This window comes from Calonectris borealis, chromosome 6 (genome assembly GCF_964195595.1).
Source record: "Calonectris borealis chromosome 6, bCalBor7.hap1.2, whole genome shotgun sequence".
NCBI lineage: Eukaryota > Metazoa > Chordata > Aves > Procellariiformes > Procellariidae > Calonectris > Calonectris borealis.
In genome coordinates, this window is record NC_134317.1 from 33,002,019 (window position 1) to 33,019,992 (window position 17,974).

The following is a 17,974-nucleotide window of genomic DNA, read 5'->3' on the forward strand; positions in this document are numbered from 1 at the left end:
CAACTGAGAGTATTTCTTCTTTCTTTTCAGGAACTTTCTCCTACTTCAGATACAAACTTAGTTCGATCACTAATGAATCTGATGGACTGCATGATGGATGAATTTGCTGATGAAGCCAAAGTTAAAGCTATGAATGACCATGACATTTTCTCTTGGCTTGAGGTAGGCAGTTTGTTTAACATACAGAATAGGGAATTCCAAACCAGGCTTTAGTGAAATGGAGTTCACAAGCAATAAAACCTATATTTCATCATTAGAATACATATTTTGTAATGTCCATTGAGGAAAATACTATTACCTTCTTTATAATTGATACATAGTTGATTCTGATGTGTTTGATCTCTTGATATAAATTTAATGAATGTTATACTAACCAGCCAAAATTGTATATGATTCTCCAGTTTCTGGTATCTCAGTATATTACTAGTTAGATCAATGCTATCTAAGGATTACAGTTCAAGGAAAGCCCTGTTAACAGACATAGCCATCACTTGTATGAGATAGGCCTTTGAATAACAGAAAGATAATGTAAATTGTTCTGGAATAAAAAGCAGCCTACGCTTGAACTTTCTCAAAATAACGGCTCTGCACTGAGCAGGTCAGGCATTTTGCTGCACAACAAAGGTGATCAGATGCTGATAGTTAACATAAATGGTGTTCTATTTTACCAGCAGCATGGTTCCATACTATATACATAAAATCAGGTTGGTCCAGTGTAATTCTGCTGTGATTTGTGGCAAAGATTTCTTTGTTTTCAATGAATAAGAACTTTGTAATATGCAGGTACTGAAGTTTACATTTTGTTTTTTTCCAACTCTAGGGTATTTTTTTGTTTTCACTGATATGGTCTGTAGGAGCTAGCTGTAAGGACGATGATCGACTGAAATTTGACAAAGTTGTGAGAGAAATGCTTAATGGGCCAATTAGTGAGGAGACAAAAGAACGATATAAATTGTTGAGCAGTATTGATCAACAGCCCTCAAAAGCTTTTACAGTCCCATTTCCAACAGAAGGAACAATCTACGATTATCGGTTTGTCCAAAAGGTGAGGATTGCAAAATAAGATGTGGACTTCCATTTTGAAGTGATCTTTTATGAATGCTACAAGGTGTGTATTGTTATTGTGAATTTGTTTCTGCTGATCACTTCTTTTATCACTGAATAGGCCAGGCATCTGTCCTTGCAAGCTAGTGATGGTCTAGTGTTCTGGCTGGAACTTGTAGTACCAAACCCTGCCTTTTTGGCTACCAGAATAATTGCCTGTTGTGGCAGAACAAGTTTGCAGAAAATCTCAACCAGTTATTTTTTTCTGTTATTTTTTTATTCTTGATTTCTTGCAAGATTTTTTTTTTTGGGGTTTCAACCCTTTTCTTAGGTTGAGGAAGCACTTAATATACTGTCGTGGTTTAACCCCAGGACATATACTTTAGGCCATAACTCTTTCATTACTGTAGTAGGCTACTTCTGTGCCTCTTCTTCTCTGCCCCTTTTTCCTGGGATTAAGATGTGAATCCATGATGCATCTCTCCAGGTGGAGAATAAGACATCCAGACACACTGGATCTAGTGTGCTCCAGAGACTCCAAGATAAAATAAATGTATGGTTTTTTTGAGTTTGTCATTCCTGTGAAGTCCTGTTGCAGTACAATGAGGATTACTTTTGTCTAGATTTCAACTTATGCATGACTCCTGCGTCTTGCCAAGGAAAGTGGCTGAGATTTCAATCAGCAGTAAAGGCTTTATGTCTTCTGATCATAACCCATAAAAACATATTCTTCCAGTAAAGGGGGTTTTGTGTTCAGTGGTGGAAATATGTCCCCTCTAAGAAGGACTTAAGGAGAGAGCAATCTCTAGGAATTTCACATTACTTTTATCTCAAGATAGAAATTTTTTGGGGTAGGATGGAACATACAGTTGTTTCAGGGATATTTACAATTTTTTAAAATCTCCTTATATTAATTATCCTTTTATTAATCTTATATTATTAACAATATACATTATAATATAATTATTATTAATACTATTTTTATATATTATATTATTATATTATATTATCCTTATATTAATTAATCCTTATATTAAACTGGAGAATTTTGACATCTTTTAAGACTCCTCTAGTAGGCTGATCTGAAAGAGAAAGCTTTGCTGTGGAGCTTCAGCACTAAAATTAATCTGCCCTCAAATTCCATAGTTTAGAAGTATTTATTATGAATGAGAATCTGTGAAAATGACGATGCTTTTTTAGTTTTAGTGATTAAATTTATACAGTAATTTCCTATTTTATTACATATTTATATACTGTAGATAAAGTATATGAAATATATGTATTTTTCCATTATATAGATATAATATGTGTACAGATATAAAAGGTAAGATAAAGTCCTTGTCTTTCAGTAGTTGCATGCTTCAGGCACAGGTGTTATGTTTCATTTTAAGTACTCTCAATTGAAAGCACTGCATTCTGAAACAAACCTATGAAATTACTTTTTAATCCTTTTAAAAATTGGTTGATAACCTTATCTTTTAAGTCATAGAACTTTGATTTTTCTATTTCCATTGGTTCTATGCTGTTTTTTCTTGTTTATTATAAATATATGACTTTCATATAAATTAAAATAGGGACCAGGATTTTGGGAACCGTGGGTGGAAACACTCAAATCAGCTCCTCCTATACCTCAAGATACGATGTTTAATGAAATAATTGTACCAACTCTGGATACTGTTCGATACATGGCATTGATGGAATTGTTGGCCGTGCATCAAAAACCTTCTATATTTGTGGGGCCAACAGGAACTGGCAAAAGTACCTATATTACTGTAAGTACTTTTAATACTGACATTAGACATAGTTATAAAAGGGATAAGATGAGGAATAATTTGATAACTTTTTTTTTTAATGGAAAATGAGACATGAATTGTTGGATATTATGAAATGAAATTACGGGCAACTAAAAATGCAGTTGTGTAGCAAAAGGTGGTGGGTTTGGGATTTTGTTTCTTGTTTTCTTTGCACTTCCAGACTAAATTCTTAAGAAGCACCACTGGAATAAGCTGCTAATAGAATCCAAACAGGACTATTCAGTTTGGTTCCTGGATTGATTTACTTTGCGTTGTGATTATAGATATACTTGGAATAGTCCACACAGACACTGATGCACAAAAGACTAAACCATTTAATAAGACATCCAGTCAGGATTGCTCAAGACAACAAGAAAAGAAAAGCATATGTCCTAGAGTTAGAAGCATCAAAAATGTGTGCTTCTGTTATTGTGGAAAAGTTTAGTAGATAACCTTTTCTAGTCAGATACTACTATGGCAATTCCATGCACTGGAAAACAGGGAAAAACAATAATTTTGTCACTGAAAGAAATATGAAGGCAAAAAATTAATAGCAATATAACCAAATAATTATTTATAGAAAAAGGCTATATTGGGAAAGGGAATTAGCTAGTCAAGATCTTCCCAGGCAGTATTCTTTAGATAACCAGTTAGCTATATCTGGTCATTACAATGAAAAGCAGCTGCCCATTTCAAGAGAAATAAATTTTAAATCAAAACAATTGTGTGTCCTGTTTTATAGAATGCCAAATATTCTTTACCTGTCTTATCCTTGTCTTTGAGAGAAAATTAAGAAGCAGCACAGATAATAATGATAATCTAATTTGACTTTAGCTTTTGGCAGTACGCAATTTCTGTTATTTCTGAAACAAAATCTTGGCAAAATACTAATACCTGATCTAGTTTTAGGATTTTAATATTCTAAAATCCTAAAGGATATAATCTTCCTGTAGAAAGGAAAAAAAGGATAGTTTTTTAGATATAAACAGTTAATCGTTTCAACATGAGTCTTTCATTTTCTAGGAAGTAGCAATGTCAACAATTGTTTAATATTTAAAGAAGTTATGTTATACATTGGTATCTCAAATCAGCCATCTTATCTAGACTAATGTTATATTGCGTATTTCTATATTTGATACACACAATACATCAAAAAAGATTATTAAGGTAGTAAAATAGAGAGTTCAGAAGCTAATAAATTCTACCTTATACAATAATTTGACATCTGTTGTGCATTCCTTATGATATACTCTGGAATTGCATGATCATACACTTCCCCCCCCGCCCCCCGTAGGATTCCAGTCTTACCACTATGGGTATTAGTCTATTTACATTTTTTTTAAAAAAGAAAAAAGGCTGTTTTATGTAGAACCTCTGCTACACTTGCAGAGCTTCAAAAACTTGCAGTAAATTCAGGAAAACCAGCAGCTTTGGGGGATGGATTCTGTCCCTGTCAGTGATAGAAGTCCTCTGTAACAGTAGACAAGTCACCTAAGTCAAACTTTTCACAGGCAATTATTGTGTTCCTCATTTTCTGGAGGGCTGATTTGAATCCATGGATTCTGATTTGCAGAAGTGCTGTTCTTAAAAAATCAAGTTGTTGTTATCTGAAGTTAGATATCTAACTGGAAAATATTTTGCCCATTACCTTTCCATATCTTTGTACTGGTGTGTACCATAGAAAAGCTTGTTGGAAAATTATTAATTTTGTCTGTGAACATGATTTGAATTCTGTTCAATAAATAAGATGAGCACTGAAGAGAAAACAAGTCATTGACAGCTGTTTTAAGTTACCAGTGTGTATTTTTATATTGAAAGAGGCAAGATATACTTAGTTTTGAGTGTGCCTAATGATAGTCAAAACACATGATAGTAAGTAATAACATTTAATGTAAGTAATGACTTAGTACAGCCAAATGCAATATATTTCTTAGAGCTTGTGAAATTCTAATCAAAGGGAATAATCTTATAAAAAGCATTGTAACTTCAGGTATTAGAATAAGAGATCAAGATTAATGTTTGGTTGTTTTTTTTTTTTCCTTCCATGTCTACAAATACTATTTTTTCTGTCTAAAGGGATAAGTCAGACTTTATAATTGAAAGCAGACTTTATTATCTTTTTGAAATTATTGAGTCATCATTATTTTGGGATAGAGTATTTCCTTTTTTTATCTTCAGTCACCAAGTGATGCTTTGTTCATTTTAATTTTGTCATGTGGTTATTAAAATAACAATATGGGTAATATAGAAAATTATTCTAATGGTCTTGATTAAAAAGTTTACATAAATTTTAATTATTCAGACAGATCTGACAGATACTGTGGATTAAATCCTGATACCATCAGTCTTTCTGGGAGACTATTAAAGCCTGACAGGCAATGGAACTGTGCCAATACAATGTTCATGCTGTTGAGGTTCACTTACAGAAATTTCCAAATTCAGCATTTTTCACTGGGTTCCATCTCGATCTGTGGGAAAGTATACTTTTGAGGCAAAAAGGGGATATGTGAGTGGAGATACGGCAAAGCTTTTATTGCATTTTTAACTAATGACATTCTCTAAGTAAATCATAAGAGAGAAGGAAGAAGCTGTTCCTCTGAGCAGCACAAAATTTATTTTATTTGTTCTTTTTTCCACCAGTATGTCGTTTTGTAGAGGATTTTGCTTCTGTTGATTGCTCCAGTGCAATCATCATTGAAGCCTGTGTAAACTCCATTGTTTTGCAGAAGGAGCAAAACTTGAAAGTTATGTAAGCAGATAAAATAAATTTGGCTTCATGGTCTTGAATCTGTTATCTTTCCTTCCTTTTGTGTGATAAAAATTAAATGTGAAGTTACTGACTAAGGATTATTTAACTTAGTTTTGGTTTTAAGTTACTTTTCTGAAAAAATTTTGAAGAAAAGAGATATTAAGAAAATAAATACTAAGACTGGAAGGGGATCTGTTCATAAAAGACTGTTCCTGGAATATTGATGTCAGAAATATAATAAAGCATAAATAAAACATTTGTTTATAATGAAGAATATGACTAGTTTCTACTGCCCAGTTCATTTCTGGGGTGATAGTTAAGAATGTGGTATTTCTTGGGAGTTCAGAACTGATCAAAAGAATAAAAGAAATATGGCCATCGAGTCATATTGCTCTATAGTTTCCATGAGTTCTCATTGTTATATTTTTGTGCAGCAGCTCAGATTTTTCCTTCAAGGATAGAGATTAAACATTCTTTTTGCTGAAAAGACTGTATGGTCTGGAAAGTCCCAACAGCTGTTGGCAGAGATTAGATTAGTCATGAGAGACATTACTTTATATGCAATAATGTTCTGTAGCAACTGCTGGAAGGATGGAAGAGTATTTTCCCTCTGTGGTTTTACTCACACGTGGGTAAGAAATGAGTCCCATTCACTCTTATTTGAAATGCTGACTTTGATCCAGATTTCCCCCAGAGATTAAATTGCAGCTAACGTAAGGGACTTTGGAAGGTAGTTACCATTATAAAATACTACCAATCTTGATGGTAAAGCTTATCTTTAGATATTCTTGCTATGCCCTTCAAAGGAAATATTCCTGGAAACTCTTCAACACTAGGCATAAATATTTGGACCTGTAGATACTTTTGCAAATTTGGGTGTGGATTAGTACAGGCAATATATATCAACTCTAATTAGTACTGTGAAGTATTTTGTGTGCCAAATATTAACATGCTGAATTTATATAATACAATAGGTAGATTTTTTTTGAGAAAATGTGAAAATTTCTATATTGGAGGTAGAAATATTTCTCTGACAAATTAAGTTTATTACGTTTTGAATTATTCAAGAATATTGGTTTATCTGATGAAATACGATTATTAGAGTTCTCTTAGAGATAAATTACTACTTTATAATTTTAAATGAAATAAAAATGGCACAAAAATGTCTATCTGATTGCTATTTGCTAAAGTGCTATAAAATTTGTTTATCTATGTATATAGTTTAACTTTCTCTTCTTCACAATCCTTCCAGAATTTTCTTTTAAATAATTTGAATAAAGAAGTCTACAAGCCATTGCTCATTAACTTTTCAGCACAAACTACAGCAGCTCAGACTCAGAATATTATAATGTCCAAGCTGGACAAAAGGAGAAGAGGAATTTTTGGACCTCCTCTTGGGCAAAGAATGGTAACTGATACATTTCTATATGTAAATAAGTGTTTAAGTGCAAACAAATATGTAAACGCATTATTTTCTCAACTGATCACAGCTGATATCAAGAAAGGATGCTCAATTTGAAACAAACTGTCAGAGTTCTAATTCTTCTAATTTAGATCCTCATGTTTCTCTTCTTTCTCCCTTCTCCCAGTAATATGCATCCTGTTTTAATCAACAGAAGAAAAAGTGATATATGATATGAATAACTATGAACAGCATTGTCATACTTTCCCCTCCATATTTTGTGATAGTATCGTTGAGATAAGAGTTCTGTATGGGTAAGCTTGTTGCTGACGTCATAGCTCTTGACAGTATTGTGGTTTCAGAGTTTTATAGAAATCTCTAAGTGAGATCATGTAGGGTTTGTCACTTGTTCAAGGCCTGGATCTCGTATGTTGTGGAGAAATTACAGAAGCTTGTTCAGCCCTCAGATTATTACCTCTTGTTGTTCATCTACATGGGCATCAGTGAACTGTGAAGAGAGATGTGGAATATATCAAAAGGGATTACAGACCTCTGCGGGCAAAGGAAGAGGATGTGGGAACCAAGGTGGTATTCTTCTTGATCCTTTGCATAAAGGGAAAAGATAAGGTAGGAGTGGATGCAGACTGCCAGTCCAAGGGAAGTGATTACTCCTTTTTATTGAGTGCTTATTAAAATGGAATACTGTGTAAAGTTTTGGACCCTCCAGTATAGGAAGAATTTTGATAATTCAGGCAGATTAAATCACTAGTGGTGTACCCCAGGGGTTGATACTGGGGCCAATACTGTTTAACCTCTTCATTAAGGATGTGTATGCTGGGACAGAGTGCACCTTCAGCAAGTTCGTATAAAACTGGAAGGAGTGGCTGATACACCAGATGGTTGTGCTGGAGGCAACACTTTTGCTCTACTCGGTGCTTGTGAAACCACATCTTGAGTGCTTTGGACAGTTCTGGGCCTCCCCAGTACAAGAAAGACATGGATTTAGTGGAGTGAGTCCAGTGCAGGGCCACAAAGATGATTAAGAGACTGGAGCATCTTTCATATGAGGAGAGGCTGAGAGAGCTGGGACTGTTCAGCCTGGAGAAGATGAAGTGGCTCTTATCTATCTATAAGCAGGGATCTTATCAATGTGTATAAATACCTGATGAGAGAGGATGAAGAAGAGGGAGCAGGCTGTTCTCTGTAGTGCCCACTGACAGGTCGAGAGGCAATGGGAACAAACTGAAACACAAAAGATTCCACCTGAACACAAGAAAACACTTTTTTGTTGTGAAGTTGGTCAAACAATGGAACAAGTTGCCCTCAGAGGTTGTAGAGTCTCCATCCGTGGAGATAATCAAAACCTCACTGAACATGGTCTTCGTCAGCCTGCTGTAGCTGACCTTGCTCAGGTAGGAGGGTTGAACTAGATGATCTCAAGAGGTCTCTTCTAACCTAAACAATTATGTGAGTTTGTGAGATTGAGCAGAGGGCCACCAACATCGCCAGGGGACTGGAACACAAGCCCTGTGAGGATAAACAGAGGGAACTTGGCTTGTTCAACTCAGAGAAGAGAAGGCTTTAGGAGGACCAAAAGCAGCTTCCCAGTACCTATGAAAAAGTTGTTAAGAAAATGAAGTCATGCTCTTCATTGGGGTGCATAACAGGAGAGCAAATGGTTGGAAACAGAAACAAGGGAGGTTCTGACTGGATATGAGGAAAAAGCAATTTGCTATGAGGGTAATTAAGCAGAGGAACCCAGCCCAGAGAGGCTATGGCATCGCTATCTGTGAAGATTTTCAAGACCTGACTAGATAAAGTCCTCCTAGGAAGCTGGTATGAAATCAGTGTTGAGAAATCAGCTTTGAGCATGAGGTTGGACTAGATGAACTCCAAGGTTCCTTCCAACCTGGATAGTTCACTTGTTTTGGAAGCGTTAAAGGAGATTTTAATCTTTTATGTTGTTATCACCGATGCCTGCCAAACCCTTCAAGATCAATGGAACTCCAACTTGAATCAATGGATCAATCAATACTCTTCTGAGTACTCAGAAGCTTGAGAAGGATATTAGAGTAGACTTTTTTCTCTTTTTTTCTGCAGTGAGCAAATCCTTTTGCAAGGAGTTGCAATGAGACTGAAAAATGAAATCTAAGGAGTGTCTATTACCTCTGGTTTTTTTTTAACTCAGATTAAGGAAAAATTTAGCTTTTAAGGAAAATTTAAAACTTATTATGTTTTAAAATGCAGTGATAGATGTGTATGATGCAATACTGGTAGTTTTAGGGTGCTTATAGACTTTTTGTATTTGTAGCCCTGTTTTTTTCTTATTTTCAGTATTTCCTAGCTATTATTTAATAAATGCTTGTTGTCGAGAGCAAAATGTATTAATGTTAGGAGTTCCTTAAGGAAGTACCATTTAAAGTTAGTGTTTTAAGGTCTTCCCCGCCTCCCCCTCCAAGCTATTCTTTTAAGATGTATTTTAGCCCAGTCTTAAAAATGTAGAGATACTTTGAAGGGATAAATTTTGTCTTGATCTGTATTAGTCAAGAACATTTCAGTATGTTGCCCAAATTGCAGTGCTAAATAAGATACAAGGCCCATGATTTAACCTTTCTTTTGACCAAATTTCTACTCTGTAACAGTTAGAGAATGAGAAGAAAAGGGGCTAAAATGCAGAAATGCATTTCTAGAACTTGCATCAATTGCATTAGGTTAGTTGTGTGAAGGTGTTTCCTGATCAGCAGTGGCCTATACTTCAGGAACAGCAGGGCCAAGAAAGTTGTCTAATAGATTTAAAACCAGAACCATAGTCTCACTGAAGGTTGAGATTTTTGTGCGTTTTCATGACTCCATCTTTTTTTCCAAGAAAAGCCGTGTAAGTAGCACAGTCAGGTTTAAATAGCAAGTATTAGTTTACCATCTTTCATTAAATACACTCAGAAATAAGAAGAGAAGCACAGTTTTTCTCTCCTCTATAGGTAGGTTTTGTAATGGCTTTAGAATGGCACAATTACTTCTCAGGTTTGATTTTTATTTAACTCAGCAGCAACTCCATTAAGAGCTTACGGCCACTTTTTAAAAGCATGTATTTATGTGTATTACTCCCACTAATTTTAATGGGAGTGAATTGATGTGCAGTGTTTCCAGAATTAAGCAAAATGGTGGCATATATTCAATAAAATAAATAAATGCAAAATTCTTTATGTTTTTCTTTTCAGGTTGTATTTGTAGATGATGTTAATATGCCAGCACGAGAGGTCTATGGTGCTCAACCGCCTGTTGAATTACTACGGCAGTGGTTAGATCACTGGAATTGGTATGACCTTAAAGACTGCTCAATGATTAAACTTGTAGATGTTCAGATTGTGTGTGCAATGGGACCATCAGGTAAGCGATGCGTCTTATATGCTCTTTCCTGTTTCTTTGGTTTCCAAAGGCTGAATGCTTATTGATGCATAGTTTTACAATTTGGGTCTTTATGGCTAGGGGTAGGACTCAAGAAACCCTTTGCTTGCGGGAAACATGAACAGCAGTCATAGTAGAGTGGTTGAGGAGCAGCAGAGAGACTACATAAGCCTGCCAGTAAAAAAATACTGCTTTTCAGGAAGACAAGAATGTGTCTACAAAGTATTTATGAAATCTCTTTGGTCTAATGAGACCCTCCGTTGGCCTTCAGTCAATTTTATTCTTCTTCAAAATTTTTCTAAATAGCACTAAGTGATGTTCTTAAGCACATAAACCTTACTTTATTTGGCCAAAAAAAAGTAAAGCATATGATAACCTGCATACACATTGACTATATGAGATATTTAGTTAAAAAAATTAAGTCTGGCATATTTTATCAGTTAAAATGTGGAATTAATGTTTCTTTGATGCTGTTGTGTTTGCTTTTAAAGAATATATACAATCTATTTCCTTCACTACAGCAGGAATCATGTAACAGAATTTCTTTTCACAGAATTGTTCACAGCCTTGTCTCTAATATACCACCTAACCAGTTTGTCATAGCTGAGTACATTTAGAGTGTTTAATCAGGCTGTGATTGGTGCTTTCCTTCTCTTTTCTGCTTCAGCCTCCCTGGACTTTCCTTCTTTTTTGTAGAGGTGTTTACACACAAACACACACACGAACATGCCAGTGAACCTTCTCCGCTGATACTACTTTTGCATTTGGAATGGTGATACATGCCCGTGGGAATAGGGGTCCACTGCTGTTTCACCTATCTGGTTTCCTAAAGAAGCAAAACTGCTTCTTGCAATCATTTTAAATTAGAGACAGTGTTCATCCACAGTTCAAAGCACTTATCTAAGAATCAGTCTGTGGAATAACTGAGCAAAAGGAAACTGAAAGAATTTAAAAATTTTACATCTTCATTTTTCCTAAAGCTTAGGTGAAGTCATGACTTGTACTGTGTTCTGGCATAGCTTAATTTTACAGGTTTTTTTTTGTTGTTTTGTTTTGTTTTTTAGAAATAGCCAAATCCTGGAGGTGCTTTTTCCGTAAAGCATCCCTTCATGCTATGTTCCTGTTCCAGGGTGATAGTGTAGAAGTAACTTTCAACTGCTCTGAAATTGGGTCAAATTTTTCTTTCCCGGGAGAAGTCAATTTTGTTCCAGTACTCTTCTGGTTGAATGTTGAAAAATGGACTAATCAAATGTACAAGTTATGACCCTAATTATTTGTGTCAAACATCACAATTGAGCTTCAGAATGAAGAATTTATTTTAGTAGCTTTGTAGAGGGAGCTACTTCCAGAACTCACAAAATTATATTCTGCTTTTCAGCCTGTGTTTATTTTTTTTTCTCCTAATAAGAAATGAAAATCTGAAATCTGTACGTGTATATAGTGCTATTGAAGCAAATATAAAGCTATTTAAAGAACATTTAAAGATACTTTGTTAAAGTTAGGTTTAAAATTTATATTAGGAAAGGATTATCTTTTGGGTAGAATTAATATTTTTATCCCAATAGCTTGTGTAATTTTGCCATCAGTGTGCATGTAAGCATTGTAAACTGTTGCGTCTGAGAGATGACCTTAGTTGGGGTAGAAGGAAGTAGGATAAATAACTGGCCTATTTAGCATAAAATTCTGAGATTCCTCAGCAGATACTAGTAATGCATACACTGTTAAATATAGGCAATCACTAGTTCTGCTTGCAGTCTCAAGTGGCTGAATGTGAGACAGCTCCAGGCCAGGAGTCTTTTAGTTTCATTAGTGCAGGGTCATGCCTGAGCTACAAAGTCACGTGTTTTAAAAAAATGTACCATGCTAATTTGGTTGTCCTTAGCTATGCTCCTGGTGTTAGGGATGGTAGATTGCCCACTTTTTTCTGATTTGCTGCTGTAAGAAGGAAACCATGCAGCAGCTTAACCCTGAATTCCAAACAGAAGTAGCAAGTATCCAATAAATTTCTGTTTTATGTCCCCTTGTTTCCATACATAGCTTCATTGCCCAAATCACAATCTGGACATAAAAACTACTAACTCTAGAACTGGGATAAAATTTAAATTTAATAAAGTATACAGCATTACTTGTAGAGGCTTCTTTCATTGGGATGCTTTGAAAATCAAGAACATGGGTTTGGAGTTTATAATAAAAGTTTTCTTTTATAACAGAAGAAGCATAGGTAAAATAGTGTCAGATCTATCTATCTGTAACTTGATAATTTCGATCTGTATTTTATGCAGGAGAACAGACTTACCCTGAACTGCATTTTGCTTTCATTAGGTTTATGACAAGGTGTGGTACTTTTCAATGTGAGTCTGCTAGCTGAATGAAAGATGAATATTAGAAAAAAACTTGCTAGGCTTTTACTGGTTTATTTTAAATTTTTCTGTTAGTGGTAGTATTAATGCTTTCTAATATTTAGGCGGTGGTCGAAACCCAGTAACACCACGATTCTTGCGACACTTCAATACAGTTACTATTAACGAGTTTGATGATGAATCCATGTACACAATTTTTTCTAGAATCTTAGACTGGCATCTAACAGTATGGTAAGTGACCTCTATGTGTTGGAAAAATCAAAGTCAGTGTTTAAATTATGGTACTAGGAAATCTCCAAGATATGTTTGTAGGACACTGCTCTTGAAAAGAAATTATAATCTTTTATATCCTGTGCCTTTTGAGTTACTTATCACTTCACAGAAGTAGGGCTCATCTTAAAATAATCCAATGGTAAAGTTCTTGTTCTGAAGTCTCCAACAGAGGTTTAGATTAGCTGAGGCTAATTCTGTTAGTTGAGATATTTCTGTAATACAGTATTCTTTGATGTGTAATAAATAAAAATAGAATTCGGTTAGTCATTATTCAAAGAATAGAACTGGAAACTGCTCTTAAATTCCCTGTGGTTTGAGAAGGCTTACTTTCTTTGGCCTTTCACCACTGCATAATTTTTAATTCCGTTATTAGGAATGGACTTCAACTTTCATAGTCTATGCATTCTGACAGCTAAGCCCCAAAAGATGCTCATATCCTGTTTCCAGACCAAGTTTGTGATTTCACAGCTTCTAACCCTTTGAGGGAGAGAGGTCCCAGAAGACAGCAAGGGCTATTTGACCTGACTTCCCTGTTGCTGTTGTTAGTCATAAAAATGAAGGGGGGGAAAGGGTATAATTAGCTGTCTAACATAGCCAAATTTGTCAGCATGTTCCACAGTTACTAGATTGATTTGCAGAGTTAATCTGTTAATCCAGCAAGAGAACTAAGATTTGTAAAACTGCCTGTGAGGAAGTATAATCATAGAACTTAAAAATTGGCATGAACTTACAAGTAAATCAGTATACATACACAATATTATTTATTAATTCACATGCTAGTATGATGGAATTATGAAAATCATTCTGTTCTTACGACCTTTTATAACTTGCCAGTTATAGCTTTCCATCACAATATGTGGAACTGACTCCGCAAATTATTAATGGAACCATGCATATGTATAAAGCAGCTATGAAGAATCTGCTTCCTACCCCAGCCAAATCTCACTATTTGTTCAATCTCCGTGACTTTTCACGTGTTATTCAAGGTGTTTGTCTGTCAAGGCCTGAAACAACAGAATCTGCAGGAATGATAAAACGTCTCTGGGTTCATGAGGTAAATCACCTAATACTAAGAAATTATATTTATTATAAATAAGAAAAAGATGTGGATTTGTGTATTAATCTTTTTGTAATGCTATCTCCTATTGGCTAATAGCAGTAAATTGGTATCACACTCATGAGAAGGGATTTTGTATACTGCATGGGCAGAAGAAATCAAACTTTTTCAGAGTATGAATCATATCTTAGTAGACAAGTTGATTGTTGATACCTTCACTTTCATGTGATTATGTAGTCTCTGTTTATTGCTTTGCATGCCTGCACAGTCCTTTCCATTTCTTCTCTCCTTCCTCCAAAAAAACCAAATCAACAGTGAGAAGAAGAGCAAGTAGTCCTGGGTCACTGGAAATTTTGAGTGATTTAAAGTTTGGTCCCTACTTTTTTTTTTTTACTTCTGGGCTTCCTTTAGAAGAAATTCTTAAGCTTATTGTCTTCAGCAAATGCTTCCTGTCTTTCAGTCATAATAGGATAGACACACTGAAAGAGCTCAAGTGAAACATCCCTGTTAAAAACAAGAGGAAAAAGCCCCATATAGGCGATATTTGCTCTTTGTTTTTTTCCCTGGATTAAAAGAAAGCAAGGTCATTGATAATTGTGCTTTTTAAATATTTAGCTATCAGCAAAATTATTTAAATATCAGCATAAAGTGACCATGGAAGAGATCTTTGGCGATCATCTAGTCCATCATCCTTCTCCAAAGCTGGATCACGTAAAGAAAGGAACAACAGTAACTTTTGAAGTGTTTTTTTCTAAAAATTTCTTACACTTCTCAAAGGATGAAGGATGTTCTGACTTCAGGCAATCTATTCATGTTCTTCACTATCTTTTTCATTAAAAACATTTTCTAATATCCATCTGCAGTCTTCTTTCTTGAAATACAAACCCATAACTTGTCCTATCTAGCTGTAGTGGAAAGACCAACATGTTCCCTTCCTCCTTGCAGTAGCCTTTTATGCATTTATGTCATAACGCTTATGAAATATATATATATATATGTATATATGTGTGTGTGTGTATATGTATTTTCGTATGAATTTTCAGTTTAATTCAGAAGTAATATTACTGGGCTCAACTGTTCAAATTAATTCTAAATATCTATTGGTTTTTTTCTGTGTAGTGAAGTTTAAGATAGTTTATATTTTGAAGCCTTTTTCAGAATTGTATTTGTTTTATCTTGTTTAAAAGAAGTATAAATTCAAGAGCAGAAGCAACTATTAAAATAATTACATTTTTATTATACAGGTTCTTAGAGTGTATTATGATCGCTTGGTGGATAATCCTGACCGGGCTTGGCTTGTTGGATTTATCCAAGAAGTAGTGAAAAATGACTTACATGAAGACTTTCATGAACTTTTCCAGAATCTGGACTTCAACAATGATGGCAGAGTGGAAGAAGATGACTTACGTAGTTTAATGTTTTGTGATTTTCATGACCCTAAGAGAGAGGACACTAAATACAGGGAGATTAGTGATGTGGATCAATTGAGATTAGTTGTAGAGAGTCATCTTGAAGAGTTTAATAACATAAGCAAAAAGCCAATGCAGCTTGTCTTGTTCCGATTTGCTGTAGAACATATTTGTAGAATTTCCCGTATTCTGAAACAGCCTCGCAGCCATGCCCTCCTTGTTGGTGTTGGAGGTAGTGGTCGACAATCTCTTACTCGATTAGCAGCCCATATGGCTGAATACAACCTTTTTCAGGTTGAAATAACTAAAAGTTATGGTATCAGTGAGTGGCATAAAGACTTAAAAGTCATACTAAGAAAATCTACTGAAGGGGAAATGCAGGGAATTTTCTTGTTCACAGATACACAGATTAAAAAGGAGTCATTCTTAGAAGACATGAACAACCTACTAAATGCAGGTGAAGTGCCAAACCTCTTTGCAGTAGATGAGAAGCAAGAAATTTGTGAACAAATGCGTCAAGTAGATCGCCAACGGGACAGGACAAAACAGACAGATGGCAGTCCTATAGCTCTTTTTAACATGTTTGTTGATCGCTGTCGAAATCAGCTTCATATAGTACTGGCAATGAGTCCCATTGGAGATGCTTTCCGTAAACGCCTTCGTAGATTTCCAGCTCTTGTCAACTGCTGCACACTAGACTGGTTTCAGGTAAAACCAAAATTTTTGTTGGGCTTGTTATTCTAATGGCAATGCAATAGAAACATGACTTCAACCCTTTTTGTAGCAAGTAATTCTCTTTGGTCAAGTTAACAGTGAAAAATACCTTGAATTTTCTTAGTGTCATGTTTTAAATAGTTTAGACCATTAGAACCACTCTGTCTGTAATAAAGGCCAGTATAGGCTGAATGCAAAATCATCAAGAAAATAACTGTCTTACTGTGGTATGAAAGTATAACTAAATGAACATAGTACTGCAGACATTACAGATTTAAATATGTAGTATTTTCTTCTATTACCAAGACTACCAGAATCTAGGGTGCCAAAAAAGTTTGAAACTGAAATACCTGTCAAAAATACAGACATTTTTTGATGCAGAACACCATATTTTTCCCCACTACTCTGCAATAAAACTATATTCTATCTGACTGTTACATGCAAAAGACCTTAGACAGAATATTTAAGATGTGGAATTTAATCATATAAAGTATCTGAGGAACTTAAATTTCATCAAGTTTTAAAATGTGGTACTGTATCTTTAAAGGTTATTTTGAAGAGGAAGAGCAGAGACAGTTACACACACCTGTGGACATACTGAAAAATGCAAAATTTTCCTTTCAGTAACAGTATTTCTACTGGATGAAATAAGACAGTGGGCTTGAACTGAATCCTTAAGTAGTTTGGTTCTTTCCAGTTCTGTTATTGTCCTATTTGATGATCTTTTCGTCATGAAATAATTTCTCTGTGCCTCAGTCTCTTTATCTATGAAATGGGGTGAAGATACTTTTTTGAAAAATGTTTTGAGATTTATGAGTATGAAGTACTGAATAAGAGGAAAGTATTTATTCATTTGTTTTAGACATGGCCTGAAGATGCATTAGAAGCTGTTGCCTCTCGCTTCTTGGAAGATGTTGAAATGTCAAAACAAACTCGAAGTGGGTGTATTGATATGTGTAAAAGCTTTCATACGTCTACCATTGTTTTATCTGACTTATACCATGCAGAGCTTCAAAGACACAACTATGTTACACCTACTTCATACTTGGAATTGATCTCCACTTTTAAAAGTCTACTTGAAAAGAAACGCACGTAAGGATTTATAACGTGACCTTTTCTAGAGAAACCCAAGTTCACCATATTATTTTCTATCTCTTATAGCTAATCTGAACAAAACAAGTGAATTGGTTTTAGTTAATTTAAACTGACAGAATGGTAGATGGATAAAATGTACTCTTAGGGCACATGCTTGCTTATTGGACAAAAGGTCTGACTTGATGCTTTCGAAATATACTTGCATTAGACCACTTCTAATATTCCTGGTGATGTTGCTATATGTTGATTATGTATATTATGCTACCAGAGTAATTAATGCACCCTGCTTACTCTGTGGCTCTCTGGAGGATGTAGGGAGGGTGACATCTGGGAAACCACCTTCCAAGTTGCTAGGTGCCATTGGCTTGCTAGCAGGGTTCAGCTGTGCTGTGCCTGGGCAGAAAGGACCTCTGTATGCATGTGCACATCTGTTCTATTCTTATGGCTGGTGAGGGAAAGTTCCTTTTTCTTTCCTTCTCATTGATAAGACACTACCATAACAATTAAGACAAGTGCTTAATTTGATCAACAAGCTGTGTGAAACACTGCATGCAGCAAGAAATTCCAGGAATAAGGGAATACATTTTTGAATGTAGTGATCCAATGCCTTTGGAATTCCTTGATTCTGACACTGTTGGCTGTCCCCAGAGCCATTCACATTCTGCTGCTAAAA

General features: G+C 35.1%; 1 protein-coding gene across 1 annotated transcript in view; it reads left to right on the forward strand.

Annotated features, from left to right (window-relative positions):
- DNAH7 (dynein axonemal heavy chain 7) overlaps window positions 1–17,974 on the forward strand; it is a 123,086-nt gene that overhangs the window by 57,035 nt on the left and 48,077 nt on the right. The window contains exons 33-41 of the mRNA XM_075153630.1: window positions 31–162; window positions 821–1,045; window positions 2,619–2,816; window positions 6,839–6,994; window positions 10,207–10,375; window positions 12,858–12,984; window positions 13,861–14,080; window positions 15,328–16,200; window positions 17,069–17,298. Of these exons, the coding sequence (XP_075009731.1) occupies window positions 31–162; window positions 821–1,045; window positions 2,619–2,816; window positions 6,839–6,994; window positions 10,207–10,375; window positions 12,858–12,984; window positions 13,861–14,080; window positions 15,328–16,200; window positions 17,069–17,298 (2,330 nt within the window). The remainder of the gene's footprint in view (window positions 1–30; window positions 163–820; window positions 1,046–2,618; window positions 2,817–6,838; window positions 6,995–10,206; window positions 10,376–12,857; window positions 12,985–13,860; window positions 14,081–15,327; window positions 16,201–17,068; window positions 17,299–17,974) is intronic.